Genomic DNA, 15,251 nt, shown 5'->3' with positions numbered 1-15,251 from the left:
CCAAACTAAACAATACTTAGAATTAGACCCACTTTATCCCAACAGCCTGACCCCAATTTTGTTCTGAAAAAATTCCATCAAACTCAATTGATGACTCATTTGACACCTCGACATAATTGTAACCCAAAAATAAAGCTTACTAAAGGCAAGGAAAATAATAAGGCAAGTATGAACTTGTTGTGGCTAGAAAGGATCTGTTGTAACATCCACTAACCACCTAGTCGAGTGAGGCTTAAAGAGTTACAATCATCACATATTGTTTTTGTAATATCTTCTATCCTACCTTATCGAGCTTATTTGAAAAAATAATATCCAAGTTTGAATATGGGGGACACGCTCTGAATTCTCACTATTTAAGGTGCGTAAGAGATAAATTCGAATCCCACCAAACAAGATAGTAAGATAATACGTGATAATCGTAACTCTACAGACCCCACTCAATAAATTGCAAAAGGGTATGTTACAAGTGCAGTATTGTCATAAAACAGAAGAACAAGCTTTACAAATAAGATGGGGTTGGTGAGAGAATGCAGGAAACATCAATGAGAGCTAGGTATGGTAGGGGAGACAGAGTCAAAATTGTACGTACGTATAGATAACTTTGAGAAGAAGGCAACAACTAGAAAGATTGATTGAAAGAACATTATGGAAGAAGACAGGCTGACAACGAACTTGTATAAAAAATACAATATTCTTCAAGCTAAAGCCAATTCCAATCTCCCATTTTCATGCACTTGTACGTGGACCCCTTATACAAATTATGATCGATCATGAATGATGGTGAGATATCAGATGGATTGTTCTAAGGTTCCTGCTTGTTCAAGAAAACACCACTCCCTTTTTCATGTGAAGTCTATATTCCTTTCTGCTAAACCCTAAACCCCAATAAATTTTAAAAAAAAAAAAAAATTATGTAAATTAAAGTGTTTTCGAGGTTTGTTTGGTACGACTTCTTATTCGATAGAACTTATTAAAGAAAAGTTTATTAGAGTCGAGCTTTTGTGAAAATTTTGTTAATGGTTTGGTAAGGAAAATGTAAAAGAGTTTTTAGTACTTATTTACCAAAAAGTGTTTTAACATACAAGAATAAATTAAGTCAAATAAATAAAATAGAATCGGGGAATTTTTAAAATTTAAACTTTTTAAATAAACTAAAACAAGAATTTATAGTTTCTCTCATATAAGTCGTAAAATAACTTATTTAAAATCTTATAAACACTTTTAAAATACAATCAAACACTCTTACGTAATTTTAAAAGTGTTTATAGTTTTAAATAAGTTTTTTTAGTCAATAGATATATGATAATCTAAAGGGTTAGCCTGACAATTAAAAATGTTCATTTTTTTCATTAACTTTTTAGATTCAAACCACTTTAAAATCACTCCGTCGTTAAAAAAAAAAAATTCTATAAAGTTTCTTATATTGTGTTATCTACCTACAAAAGCAGACGTCTATATTACGTACTACTTGGACTCAGTCATCTTTCTAAATTATTTTGATGTCATCTTCATAAGAAGTGAGGGTTTTGTAATTTTGTGGACTTTTATTTTGTGTGAGAATTATTCATTTATCCACAAAAATTGAAGTCTACGTTTGTAATGTGAACTGAATTTACAAGAATCCCTTTGCAGCCGTTGTCGCTTACTGGAAATGCTGTCGTTTGGTGAGCTCAACAAGATAATATTCTAACAAAGAGTTTATTAAAATAGAAAATGTCATTTTCTCTTTATTAAACTCTAATATTATTATAAGAACATGTGAAGCACTGACAGGCACAACTTGAGATATTTTAATTTCATGCTGATCAAATTGACCATGCGAACTCTTAATATACAAAATTGGATGACTTTGACTTGCAATTCTTTGGACCCAAATTTAGACACCTTTTTTTTTAAGTATATGTGTATGAGCTTTGCAGCCTTCCACGTTTCGCCAAATTAATTGGACCAAAATCAAAACAGTGTTCTTATTTGAGTTCAAATCAAACAGATTTATGACATTGATTGTAAATTCGCAAGTTAAAAATTACAATTATTTTTCTGGAACAAAATATATATGTTAAAAAAAAAAAAAAATTCTTAAGGAAATAATACAAGAAAAAAATGTTTTAAAGGAATTTTTTTTGGGTAGTGTAAAAGAATAATTTAAGATTTATCAAAGGAAAAAAACTTGACTGCTTTGGTATAATCCAATGATAAATTTTGGAAAATTGAAAACATCTCTTATCAATCATGGAATGATTGAGAATTGCATTTTCTTTACTCAAAAACTAGATATGACATAAAATAAACCCAATTAATTTCTCTAACTTCAATTAAATTACCACTTGTTCTACATTAATTGCTTCAACTCCTTGATAAATGTTATTATCTCTTATTTAAAGATTAAATTTAATCAAATCTAAATTTGGTTTTCGTGAGAGAAAAATATGTAAACTATACTTATCCTAATTAAAATATAAGATCATGTTCAAGTCATTTCTTCTACAGATATTTCTTTAAACCAGCATTCAATCCTAAATCAGTTTAATTAAGGTATAAAAGGTAAACCGGATTAAGCGTAAATGTTGGTCGCTAATTGGATAACTCACCTAATAATCTAGTCATACTCATACATATCTAGATTATTATTTTTTTACGTGTTGTTTGGTCAGCATGCAGCCTATGATACGTCACCTAATCTTTGTCCACACTTGAATATTTGAAAAGAAACGCCCATCAACTAATCAGCACCCGAATTACGTAAACTCACGTAATGGGGCCACCTAAAACCGTTAATCTCGAAATCCTAACCGCCCTCCAGCTCAACCCTTGACGGTTCAGATTAATACAGCCCATTTATTAATTCCCCAAAGCGCCATGTCACTTTCGGAGCCGTCCATCACGGTTTCCAACTTTCCATTTGCTTAAAATACTCAAATAAATATTTTAAAAATCATAACTATATTAGTGTAAATCAAAATTTACTTAATTACGATTTAAATTTTAAAGAAAAATTCATATTTTACATAATTGAATATTTTTAAAATATTGTATAAGAGATTTGTGAAAGATTTTTTTCTATATTTTACGTTAATATAGGAGTAAAACATCTTGATAAATCATAATAATATCTTAGTTCCTTTAAACTTAAGATAACATTAACTGTTTAACATTTTATTTTCATATATTCCTGTAGTAAAAGATATTTAATTTAGGAGTAAAATCCTGAATAAGTATAATATAATATTTCCCATTTTCTTTAAACCTAAGATAACATTTATATAGGCTACCATCTAATTTTCATATGCCTTGATTAAAAAATATTTTTTACTTTTATTTTGATGGTCTAATCAATATTATATTATCATTATTATTATTATTATTATTATTATTTGAACTTTATAATTTTCTACATAATTATCCAATTTGTGACAAGGTAAGTAACATGTTTTAAAAACCCTGAAATTATGCAAATATAAACATTCTTGAAAAAAAAAAAAAAAAGTGAGCGTTACCCAAAAATAGCATTGTATCTGGAATGTATTTAATTATTATACGAATTTGGGGGAAAATTAATATTCCTTAAAATAAGCAAATACTAATTAATATATATAAAATAAAATAAAGAATTAAAATTAACTTCTTAGAGGATTAGTTTCAAGACCATGAGATGATGAGCGTGACAAAACATATATCATTAATCATTTATTTTAATCTAAAAAATTTAAACGCAGTCGTTTGGGACCACCAATTACGCGACTAATCTGGTCATTAACTTTTTTGATCTCTTCATATGCAACCATAAATACGACTCCAGCGTCTTCATTTTCAATCGTTGAAAATCTCAATTCAGACTCAGATAGGGGAAAAAAAGGGAACTCAGTGGACTTGTTAAAGACTTATTACAAATGGGCCGTCAAAGTGTATATTGTGTACGTATTTCTCTCTTGTTTTCTGTGATTTAATCTTCGTTTTGTTGCTGATCGTTCGTTTCTGCTTAGGAATTTACGACGTTAAGTTCTGGATCTGTTTCTGCTTTCAATTTTGTTGAGTTTGTTAACTTCCTTCTGTGTGATTAGTGTGCTTTAGTTTAGATTTTACGGTGAATCATTTGATCGGATTAGCCTTTTAGAATTTGTAATTGTAGTTCTTGAAATTTACTTCGGTTTATGAAAGAGGCGTATTGTTATGAATTGAAAATATTGAGAGTAACATTTCAGCTGAGGAAGCGTGAAATGATTGCCATTTGAGGGTGATAAGGTATAATAAGTGATTTGAAGGTTGTGAAGTTCGTTTTTAAGATTGCATTTTGGAGAAGAAAATTATGAACTATATTCAATTTAACTATAATGCCAATTTTGTGTCGAATATAGAACGAGCTGTGTTTGGTATGATGGAATTGAATTGGATGGACATGAAGTTTATTTTGTATCATACAGACGAATTATAGGGAATCTCGTTCTGAATTAGGTAGATTGGTTTGAAAAGTAAAGTTATTGTGATTAATGAAGCAGGTAATTATGATCGTATTCTCTTTGTGGATTATTTTTGTTTGCTGTGTTGTACAGAATGCTCATTTAGAATCCCTGTGAATTCTATAAACTAAACTTACAAGGATATGGGAATTTACTTTTTTCGTTCAGAAAATGTCATATGTGTTGGGATTCAGGAAGTGTTTGAGAATTAGATAAATTTGAAACCTGAACTCGTTTCTTTACCTAATTCAGTTCCACTGTTTAGACTCTTAATTGTAGCTTTCTTAAGTGATTGGCTGGGTAATAATTTGCTCTTTTTTTCAGTTGTTTCATGTAGCTGAAAGCATGATTTTGCTGATGCCATAGATTAGAGCTTCATTAGCTTCTAGTCGGACTTGGCTTATAGCTCTCATTAGCTTCTAGTAGGCACTTGGCATTATCCTATAAAATTGTGTCTGTGATATCGTGTTGTTTGTAAGCAGGAACCTAACTAATCATTTTGATAGAAAAATGTTGAAATAGTTTTATTTGTGTGTCAAAACCGTATGAAAATGGATGAGTAATCTATAGGCCCAGTATAGTTTATGTTTTCAGTCATCCCTTCCACCCATTTGTAACATCACCTGTTTGACTCTGAATTTCACAAGTTAGATGATGGTTGACATATGTGTGTGTTGCCATGGTAATTGACCTTAACTCTAGTTGGTCATAGTTTTATAGTTCTGGGCAACAATGGCCAACTAAAATGGTGAATATGTATTTGTACGTGTGTACATATTAACTGTTTTCTGATTACGTAAAAGAATTCATATTACATATTTTGTGGTGATATTTAGTAAAATGAATTTCCAGTAAATAATGTTTACTGTTTTCCTCTGTTCTATACAGTGGTATGATTTGTAAAATATATTGTTGTACAGTCATTTAATATTATTATATGCCACTGCATTTTCTCAGTTCTAGATCATCGTCTATGCTGCTTTACAAGTTACTAGTAAATTGAGTCTTTTGATTAAAATTTCTTGTTTCTATTACAGGTACTATCCATGTATGGACACGTAGAGAAACTTGCAGAAGAGATAAAGAAAGGTGCGTCATTACTGTTGAAGGGTTTGAAGCCCAATATGCAGGAAAAATAGCATTGCTTTATTTGAGCACACTTCTATTTTATTTAATAAACTGCAAGTTTACTGCATGTTTAGTTTTGCTGGGTAATAGTATTGTTTTAACTCATTGCAAGCAACAAATTTAGAGAAGAGGCATTCACTTTTGCAAAAAAAATAAAGGGGCCTACATAATATATGATTTAGATTTCGAATCAGGCTTCCTTCTCACCAAGAAAAAGTTGTTTAAGGTGGTATATTGTTTAGATGGTAGGCCAACCATGGTTGTCTTCCATGCTCAAAATCAGGTATTTTGGGTCAATGACAGGGTCTTGCCTAGTTAGCTGCTTTTGTTTATAAGTATGTTTCCATGAGGCTGTAAGCTTGTTTTTTCTGACACCTATCATTTCATTTATCTTCCCTCATGCTCTCTTAGTATACCTCGGTGTATCATTTGTGAGTTATTGCGTGGCTTTCCCAATCATGCATCTCAGCTGTTTAGCTCTTATTTCTTATACATAATGATGGACCGTATATTTGCTGTTACTTTTGGTTTTTCCATCATGTTTTATCTAAATTAATAGCCTTTACCTTGGATATGCTTACTGTTTATGTTTTTCTTGATTGGCTGAATTTTGTACCATGTCACCCATTCATATTCATTCTTCATTAAAGTTCTCAGTTAATTTGATTGCCAATATGTTATGATTTTCTTCTGCTCTCTTGTTTAAATCAAACTGTAAAATCTAGTGGCTGTGCATTAACAGTTTATTAAAAGTAAAGATACTTTCATGAATTCCTTATTCTGCATTATAGAAGTTGTTATAGATACCCAGACTGATTTTAGTGGGCATGTGGAATAGGTTGCTGAAACGCTGCCAGAGGAGGTGCTCGGCAAGATGAGTGCACCACCAAAGAGCGATGTACCAATCATTACAGCCCAAGAACTTGCTGAGGCTGACGGGTTTGTTTTTGGCTTCCCAACAAGATTTGGTATGATGGCTGCTCAATTTAAGGCATTTATGGATGCAACTGGTGGTCTCTGGAGAACCCAACAACTTGCAGGAAAACCTGCCGGGATCTTCTATAGCACCGGGTCACAAGGTGGTGGACAAGAGACTACAGCGTAAGTTCCTATATCATGGTTAAGTTTTAACTGAAATTACTAAAACTCCTTCAAAACAAGGAAGGAAAACTAACTATTAAATTCTTTTTACAGGTTGACCGCAATCACTCAGCTTGTTCACCATGGGATGATATTCGTTCCCATCGGATACACATTTGGCGCAGGTATGTTCGAGATGGAGAAGATCAAGGGTGGAAGTCCCTATGGTGCTGGAACTTATGCTGGGGATGGCTCGAGACAGCCAACTGAGCTGGAATTGGAGCAAGCTTTCCACCAGGGGAAGTACATTGCCAACATCACAAAAAAGCTCAAGGGAAGTGCTTAAATTTGGATTATATACCAATTACCATAAACACATTTACATTACATGGCCTTTCTTCCATTCTTTTCACATTTAGAATTTGTATTTCCTATATCTCTTAAGGTTTGCAAACAATAATTCCCGCTTTTTTTCGTATATGATTTGTACGCGTGTTATACATACAGTTGTTTTTTCTCAATGGTAAAGTTGTTTCAGGTTGCTTTGTATTCGTAATTTAAGACGAAATATTATTATTAGTGTGAGGAATTGCAAATGTCTTTTGTTTATGTAGAATCTATAATCAATTGGAATTTGCCAGATCAAACCTAAAAACAAGTAAAATATTTATGGTGTGTATATCAAGATATGAGAGATTGTATTAATTGACAGGCACCTAACATCAGGTATGTGTTACTTTTCGTTGTTATATATATTCCCTTAAAATCAACCCCCTTGTACTAAATATTCCAAACACCACTTTCAAGTTTCAACATGTGATCTTGGGTTCTGTATTAGTCAAATCTAAAATGTCAAACTTTTATTCACCTTTTCTCTCTGAAAAAGAAATTTTTGAGGCTTAATTTCAGCACAACATGTTCCGTGTGAAACTATTCAATTATGTACTTTTTTTTCGAAAATAGTACACCAATTCTCTCTACCGTATGTTCAAACTTTTGAGCTTCAATTAGGCGAGGATTCTAATAATGGACAAGAGTCGAGCACCTTTCCATTATAGTTTTCATTTAAATAATTACAAATTTTTTTTTTTCTCTTTTTTATGACAAGGGGTGTTCATGTCGACTTACACGTACCTCAAATAATCTTTCGGGACCTTAAATTTTTTAATAACAACCTCAGGGTGAAACCCAATAAAGTTGTGGGGTCCGAGGTTGACTGGCTTGTCAAACTGGATGACAAAACTTTTAAAATTTAATAAATACACCCCTAAAAATTACAAGTAAGTCCTACAGGTTTAAAATTTAGCAAACACGCCACAAATACAAATCGGTCCATGACTAGTTGGTTGCGACGACACCCCAAATGCAATCCCAATCATCCCTTAAGCCCATTCCCTAGAAAATCTATTCAAGATCTGGTCGAAATTGGTTCGATTTTGGCCAAATCTCACTAACACCGACATCGACATTCCAAGCCAAATCTCACAGACGTCGGTGTCGAAAAACCCTCCTCATCACCCCAATAATACTCCCTTCTTCCTCCCTACCAAAACCCATCTCACCCCACCCCCGTTAGCCTCACTAATCACCAACAAAAGCTGGCTATTGCTGTCGTTGGTTTTTTTCAATTTCCGGTCAATTCACTCACCGAAAATCAACTATGTCGTTACCATTGCACTCAACGGTGCTTTTTTCTTCAAAAGCTCCAACATTCCAACCTTCAATTGTTTGTCAATCATCATCTCAAATTCTAGGATTTTTGGTGAATAGTGAAATTGTTAACTCGGCCTAATGAAGCTCCCGAGTCTTGGTTAAACCGGTTGGATAGGGCCAGGTTTTAAAACACTGTCTGAAATTACCGGTAAGGTAAAAACTTCAATAACTACTCTTATTAACAACCGAAGAAGGACTTAAACTATCAAACCATTCGGTCAACTAAAGGTAGTTAATAACTATAAATCTTGATTATTCATAACCATAATAAATCTTGAATTCTCCATTGGATTGCAGAAGAAGAAAACAGATAGGGCAATGAAATTTTAATGTCATTAATTACAATATCTTTGATAATAATTAATTTTATTCTTACAAGCGAGTATTAGCTTTCTTTATTTTTCTTGAGACATTCACTCAATCATGTTTATATGCTTCAAAACTAAGTGACAAAAAATGATTAGATTGGATTTAGATTAGACTTGACAGCTTTGAAGGTGATCAAATTTATTAAGGTCGTTTTCTTAGAATCAACAAAATTAAAGACAAAATAGTACCTTCCAATGAAACAAAACAAAACAAATCAAATTAAGAGTAAATGACATATTCCCACCCAAGGTTTGACGAAATCCCAAGTTAGTACCATTGATTTCATTTATTTCATATTCCCACCCTTAAAGTGACGGAAAAATGTTTGATATAACGGTAAAGGGGTAAATTGGTCATTTTACATGGGCGGCGCACATTAGCAAACCATCGCCTCTAACAGTCCTCCGGTGCACATTAGCAGTCGTCGTTTCCGATGTTTTTCGCTCTTTTCCAGCGATTCTTCCACCCAAAATCACCCTTGTCACCACCATTTGAACCTTCATCCTCCCCTCTACAAAACCGTACCATTTACAACCCCTCATCACTCGCCAATCTCAGGTCACGGCAACGAAAAACATCCGATGAACACGAACTCTCGGCCGGCAAATGACGACGAAACGGTTTCTAGGGACATAGGGTTTTATAGATTTGGGGACGGTGGTTGCATTGGTGGTGTCCAATTGGATTTTCACCATCGGAATCCGGTGAAGAACACCGAAACCCTAAGCCTAACGGTGCCGGTGATTGGAGGGGCAAATGAGTCGGGAACCAGAGGGGTTTTGGACGACGGACTACGGGGAAGGTGATGGAGGTGCCCAGGGGGTTCGACGTCGTCGAAAACAGCCCAGATCGGGCTGTTTTCGACGAGGGTGTTTTTGATATAATTTAAAAATAAAATGGTAAGTTTTGTAATTCTACTAATTTAGAGGTTAAAACATAATTTATTAATTTAGGGTTAAGAGCATTATGATAATTGTACCCTCTAAACCCTAAAAATTCATAACATTGTTACTTTAAGGGTAAAAATCTAGAATAAATAGAACCAATGGTACTAACTTGGGATTTCATCAAACCTTGGGTGGGAATATATCGTTTACTCTCAAATTAATCATGGGCTAAGAATTAAGAAGCACCTACCCATGCACCTATCACACCAAAATATTTAATTCTCTCATAAATCCTGAAATGGGAATATTTTTCTCGTGCTATGATTTTTTCTAGGAAAATTTGAGTTGAATTTTTCTTTCTTCTCCTGAGTGAAGACTTCAATGTGAAGCACATGATTGACTGATATCGCATTTTACACACCATTCTTCAATAATGGTGTTGGGCAGAAGAAGTGCTTTTTCAATGGGAAATTAATTAGCTAAGCCAAATTGACCGTCAATTACTTTGGTAAAAAGTGCTTCCCAACAATAGTATTGAAACTCATCTTGGAACCAATGTACAAAGAAAAACATAACTAAAGTTTGAAGAGTAACAAGCTTTTGTCATCTTAAAGTCACAAGGAATAGCAGAAGACTAGAGTAGAATAAAAAATGATGAAAGATTTTGTTGCAAGAAATAAGGGTTTGTTATTGAAACACAAGTTTTGAGGCAATGAGTGTATTACTCAAGAGGTTTTGATTTCGAGTGCTAATAAGGGTGACCACTGAAACTCTTATCTAGTCAATAGTTTTAAGATCTCGAGAGATTAGTTGAAATACGCGTAAACTGGCTCGAACACCCTTGGTTATTAAAAAAAAAAAAAAAAGGGTGCAAATGAAAAGTGATAAGAAGGAGAGAAAGTGGGAGCAAGAAGAGATGCTAAATAATAATGAAGTAGATTTGAGAAGAAAGATCTTTTGCTTTTTTATTTTTGTTCTTTCTTTTTGATAGCTTCATCATTAGTGTGCTTATATATATTAAGCTTTTTATTTCTTCCTTCAGATGCCTTCCCTTTAATTTCACTTTATGGGAATATTCTTGAATTAGTCTTCACACTCACTCACACTTTTTTTAAATTAACTTACTCTTTTCTTTTTAATATTAATTACCCAAAGAATATATATATGTCATCTTCAAAACACCAATTTTCAGATGATTTATATGTTGAAAATTAATAATCTTAAAAGAATATTATTACTATTTCATTCAAAATATTACAGAAAAAAACAATAATGGTGAGATTCATTTTATATTAATAATTTAATTAAAAATCTCTTATCATCATTCGTATTAAAAATTGCGTGTTTCAGAGACAAAACTTGCATCAGAAAACATAAAAATAGTGTATTTCTGATGCAAACTTTACATGAAAAAACATAAAATTAGCGTCGGAACACATATAATACCACATAAGATTATTAAATTTGAGGAAAAAAAAAACAAAATAAATAATAGCGATTGATATAAATGGTTTATAGTACTGATATTTTCATATTCAACATCAAGAATAATTTCACCTACTACTACTTTAGTCATATATATAATATTTCATAGCTCTATAAAGTGTGAATTCAAAAACACATCAAAGTTATATATATATATAGGAGATGTGATGATGATGATGATGATAAAATGAGGACCATATAAATATGTGTGAATGGTTTTGACAAGTCCACTGAAACAAAAATACAGAGAAGATGAAGATAATATATTTATGTATGGATAACAAGATGTTAAAAGATGAAAAAGAGCGAGAGAACTCCAAGGGGTTGTCCTGCAGTCAAGGAGTTTTATTTACTTCCTTGAGTTTCTGAGTTCAAACTTTATTAGGGTTACTTACCACAATAACATTATAATTTATATGGTCTTTTGAGCTTATAGGGTGTTCAATGAACCATAAAATTAGTTGAGGTGCATACAAGCTGGTCCGAACACTCCGATTACCAAGAGAGAGAGAGAGCGAGAGGTTGGCGTATCTTAACTCCAATGGAAGGTGGTGTGCATTGGATGAAAAGCACAAAAGCATATTGTGATAGCATCTGCACATTCATTATTTTTTCTGATGTTAAAAATTTTAATAATAAAACCTGAAAGGAGTGAAGTGGGTCACCTTCTGACTTCCCACTAACATATATTCCAAACACATAAACAAATCAAAGTGAAATTTCCAATCAGTCTCATCCCACACTCACTGCTATTCTGGAATTCAATTATTCCTTCCCCTCTTCCCCTTCAACTAGTTGAAGGTTTTCTTAAACAAAAGCTACCTGGCTACCCTATTGCCAATGCACCTCTTTTCAAGAATGTTCTTAATTAATTTATATTTAACCTTGATGATAATGCTACAACAAATTTATCAGAAAATCTATCTCTCTTAACAACTTTCTTTTTCCTAAAATAGAACCCCCCCTATAACCAACCTTTAAAATCATCATAATTCTCAATTATTACAACAATTCATATGCCTCCCATTCCTCCCAAATATTGGGCAAACTTACATCATTTTGCTTGAAGTTCCCCAACAATGGCATTTTCACTTTGAGGGATCAATCTTTTTTTTTTTTTTTTTTTTTTTTTTTTTTTTTTTTTTTACAGATTTCTTTCTACAGTTTTCATCAGAAGATCAGTCTGTTCTTGCTTCCTTGCTTTTTCTTCTTCAATTCTTCATTCAAACTCCCATTCTGGCTTGGCTTGGCTAGGGTTAAACTTGTCAAAGATGTTTACATGCTGATGAGAAAATTTTTCTCCAACCAAATCTTCTTCCTCTATCTGAATGTTCCTCAAATGTCGGTGTCCAAAAATCAACTTGGTCTCATGTGTCACTGGGAAGTACTTGAAACTGGTACTAAACACAGTCCCCGGCTTCGAAGATCTTGTTTCGGTCCTATTGTCCTTAGACTTCTCAGAATTTGAATCAGATCAAGAAAAGACATATATTATGATCATTAATTTGAAAGAACTATGATTATGTTAAAGCTTTAATTTTGGGAAAACTAACAGAAAGATACCTCTTGGTGTTGAAGATTGGGAGCTCCATTTTTCATGTATGGAGTACTTAAAACCTGAAATAATTTATACCGAATGGTTAAGTCATCATGATATCATATTAGTATTATTATTCATTATGAAAATGACAAAGCTTTAATGGAACTTACACTGACTTGTCATGGAGGAACTTGATGATTCAATGGCTTCGGATAGCACTGAGGCAGTATCAGTCTGACCAAATGTATATACAATACAAGTAGGAGATTATAAAAATTAGGAATCTTTCGTGAATTCAGCATCAGAATTAAAGAAGATAAAAAAAAAAAAAAATTTAACATCATCAGAAACCAATAATTTACCTTTCCGAAAGGTGAAACCAATTGTTGGAGTGCAGTGATTCTGTCCCCCATCTTCTCTTTCCTCACCTAAAGAACAAAGCTACTGATTCATCTATGTCTTTTCCTATATAAATCCATTTTAAAGCTTAAAAGTTCTTCTTTCAATCTCAAATCAAGAAAAGTTTAATTTACAACTAATAATTAAAATTCAATACCTTAAAAGCCGGCATAGGGGACGCCGTTTCGTTTCGAGGCCTCTTCGATGCAGCTTCGCTTCCACTGTTATTTCTTCACCACTGTGTTTGACTCCCGCACTTCAGATATGGCATTGAACATAATTAACCAAAGAATAAAATGTTAATCAAATAGTCTCGAAACCCTAATCATGAATGAATCTTAAGAAGAGAAGAAAAAGAAATCATGCGTATGGTTGATACTGATTAATCACCTTGGGCTTTTCCTCGTAGTTTTGTGTTGCATATGGTGTTTGCAACGTTGGGAAAAAGCCTGAGGATCGAACGTCGTTCATGGAAGCGGCGGAGCGTTCCAGAATGGAGCGTTATTGGAGAAGTGTAGTGGCTGTGTTGCGGCGGTGTTTGGTGGTGAAGTTCTCAAGAATTGAGGAACTTTGGACCATGAAGGAAGTAGCTCTTGATTTGTGTTCATGGCATAGCTACTTGCGCCGCCGTATGATAATCATGGAAGATTGGTGTGGCTGATTATATATTCTCTGGCGCGCCTAATATTCCTTGTAAAATAGTTGAAGGACTACCGTACAAAGCCGATGAATCCATTTGGAAAGTTGACGGCAAACCTTGACATGTGACGGTGCTGTCACTGGAGCTCCCGCCAGAGGACTAAACGAGGTTGATCTAATGAAAAGCCTCTGTTGATTGCTTGAACTCCGTCAATGATGAATCTCCACTCACCCGGAAAATAATTTCTCTGATCTCCAATGAACTGAGTCGATCCCATCCCGGTTTCTTGCTGATAATTTGCACTCGAATTCAAGTCTCTTGAAGCATGGAGCGAAAACTATTCTCAGATTATCACCCCGACTGAAAAATGAAAGGGAAAGAAACCAATAAAAAAGTTAAACATAATTCAATACCTTCTCTCAAACATGAGGCCACAAAGCTTCCATTAAACACAACAAAAAGAATAAAATACAAGTCCACAATCATTTTGTATCTTACAGTAGCGTTTGGTTCCACTCCATGGTGGTGAAGAGAGGCCTAAACCCATCATATGCAAGTCGGCACCGGGGGAAGTAGAATCTTGAGGGGGTTGTTGCAGCTTTTGGGTGTCTTGAAAGACCACGGAACTACGGAAACCGAAACGGAAGAATTATAGAGGTTCTAGCTTTGATATCCACCATTTCAGTTGGCCATCCGAAGCTCCCAAGCTATTGAGACTGAAGACGAAGAAGAAGATCCATGTATCAAAAGGGTTCTTGAAGAATCCCACCAGTTAGTAGTTGTATTGAATGTCTGCCATGGCTTGCTTGATGGTTTCTATTTGGAAGATTGTTTTGGTTTTAATTTGTTTGAGATTACTGAGCTTCTTGCTTTGGTTTCTTGGAGGTTTCAAGGTTACATAAAATGTGAGAGACGATTCGCTGCATATTACGAAAATATATATAGTATATTATATATACAAAGCTTCAACAACTGTTTCAGGTTACTGTTCAAGTGAATGAACTAACCGGAATGTGGTGACATTCAGGGTGTGATTAGACAAAGAGAAACCTCATTCACTTTCAATTTCTTTTTTTTTTTTATTTAAATGCCAAAAGGTCAGGATTATGTTTTTATTTTCTTTCCAAATGGGCTCTTTTTATTTATTATTATTATCTATACACCAAAAATTTAGTTCTCCCAGTATTTAACATTGAAAAAGAGAAAATATTCATTATATGATTATTATTGATTGTGTTTTTTCTTATTTGGCTTCATTACTTTAATAGACAAATGGTGTTTGCTTTGCCAAATAAGTTGATGCCAAAACTGGCGTCCCACAGGCACATGGAGCCCATTGCCCAATGATGCAGAAGAGTTTTTTCCCAGAAACTCAATGAACAATTTTGTTTTGTTTATCAGATCGCAGCCCATCTCACTTTGTTCTTTTTACGAAAGAGGAGCGATATCTACTCAATATTCATTCTAACTTTACCACTTTTTTAACAACTTTACGATTACGATCTGTAGCTATGAAATTACTTATATTAGCTTTCTCTTATAATTATCTCTTC

General features: G+C 33.5%; 1 protein-coding gene and 1 pseudogene across 1 annotated transcript; one reads left to right on the top strand and one right to left on the bottom strand.

The window, feature by feature from the left end:
• Window positions 1-6,394: 6,394 nt before the first annotated feature.
• Window positions 6,395-7,274, top strand: LOC116139733 (probable NAD(P)H dehydrogenase (quinone) FQR1-like 1). The gene is made up of 2 exons (XM_031425400.1): window positions 6,395-6,686; window positions 6,780-7,274. Exons 1-2 carry the CDS (start codon window positions 6,460-6,462, stop codon window positions 7,009-7,011), a joined length of 459 nt encoding a protein of 152 aa, XP_031281260.1. The 5' UTR covers window positions 6,395-6,459; the 3' UTR covers window positions 7,012-7,274.
• A 5,165-nt stretch (window positions 7,275-12,439) lies between these two features.
• On the bottom strand, window positions 12,440-14,624 carry LOC116139663 (annotated as a pseudogene).
• Window positions 14,625-15,251: the final 627 nt, after the last annotated feature.

Source organism: Pistacia vera, unplaced genomic scaffold, assembly GCF_008641045.1.
Source record: "Pistacia vera cultivar Batoury unplaced genomic scaffold, PisVer_v2 Contig1103, whole genome shotgun sequence".
Taxonomy (NCBI): Eukaryota; Viridiplantae; Streptophyta; class Magnoliopsida; order Sapindales; family Anacardiaceae; genus Pistacia; species Pistacia vera.
The sequence above is the reverse complement of the archived record's forward strand: the minus strand, read 5'-3'. Positions and strand labels throughout refer to the sequence as shown.

Excerpts from the sequence above, each read along its gene's own strand:
- LOC116139733 (XM_031425400.1), top strand. The coding sequence starts at position 6,460 with ATGAGTGCACCACCAAAGAGCGATGTACCAATCATTACAGCCCAAGAA. Across the intron at positions 6,687-6,779 it reads GGTGGACAAGAGACTACAGC|GTTGACCGCAATCACTCAGC; the intron begins GTAAGTTCCTAT and ends TTCTTTTTACAG.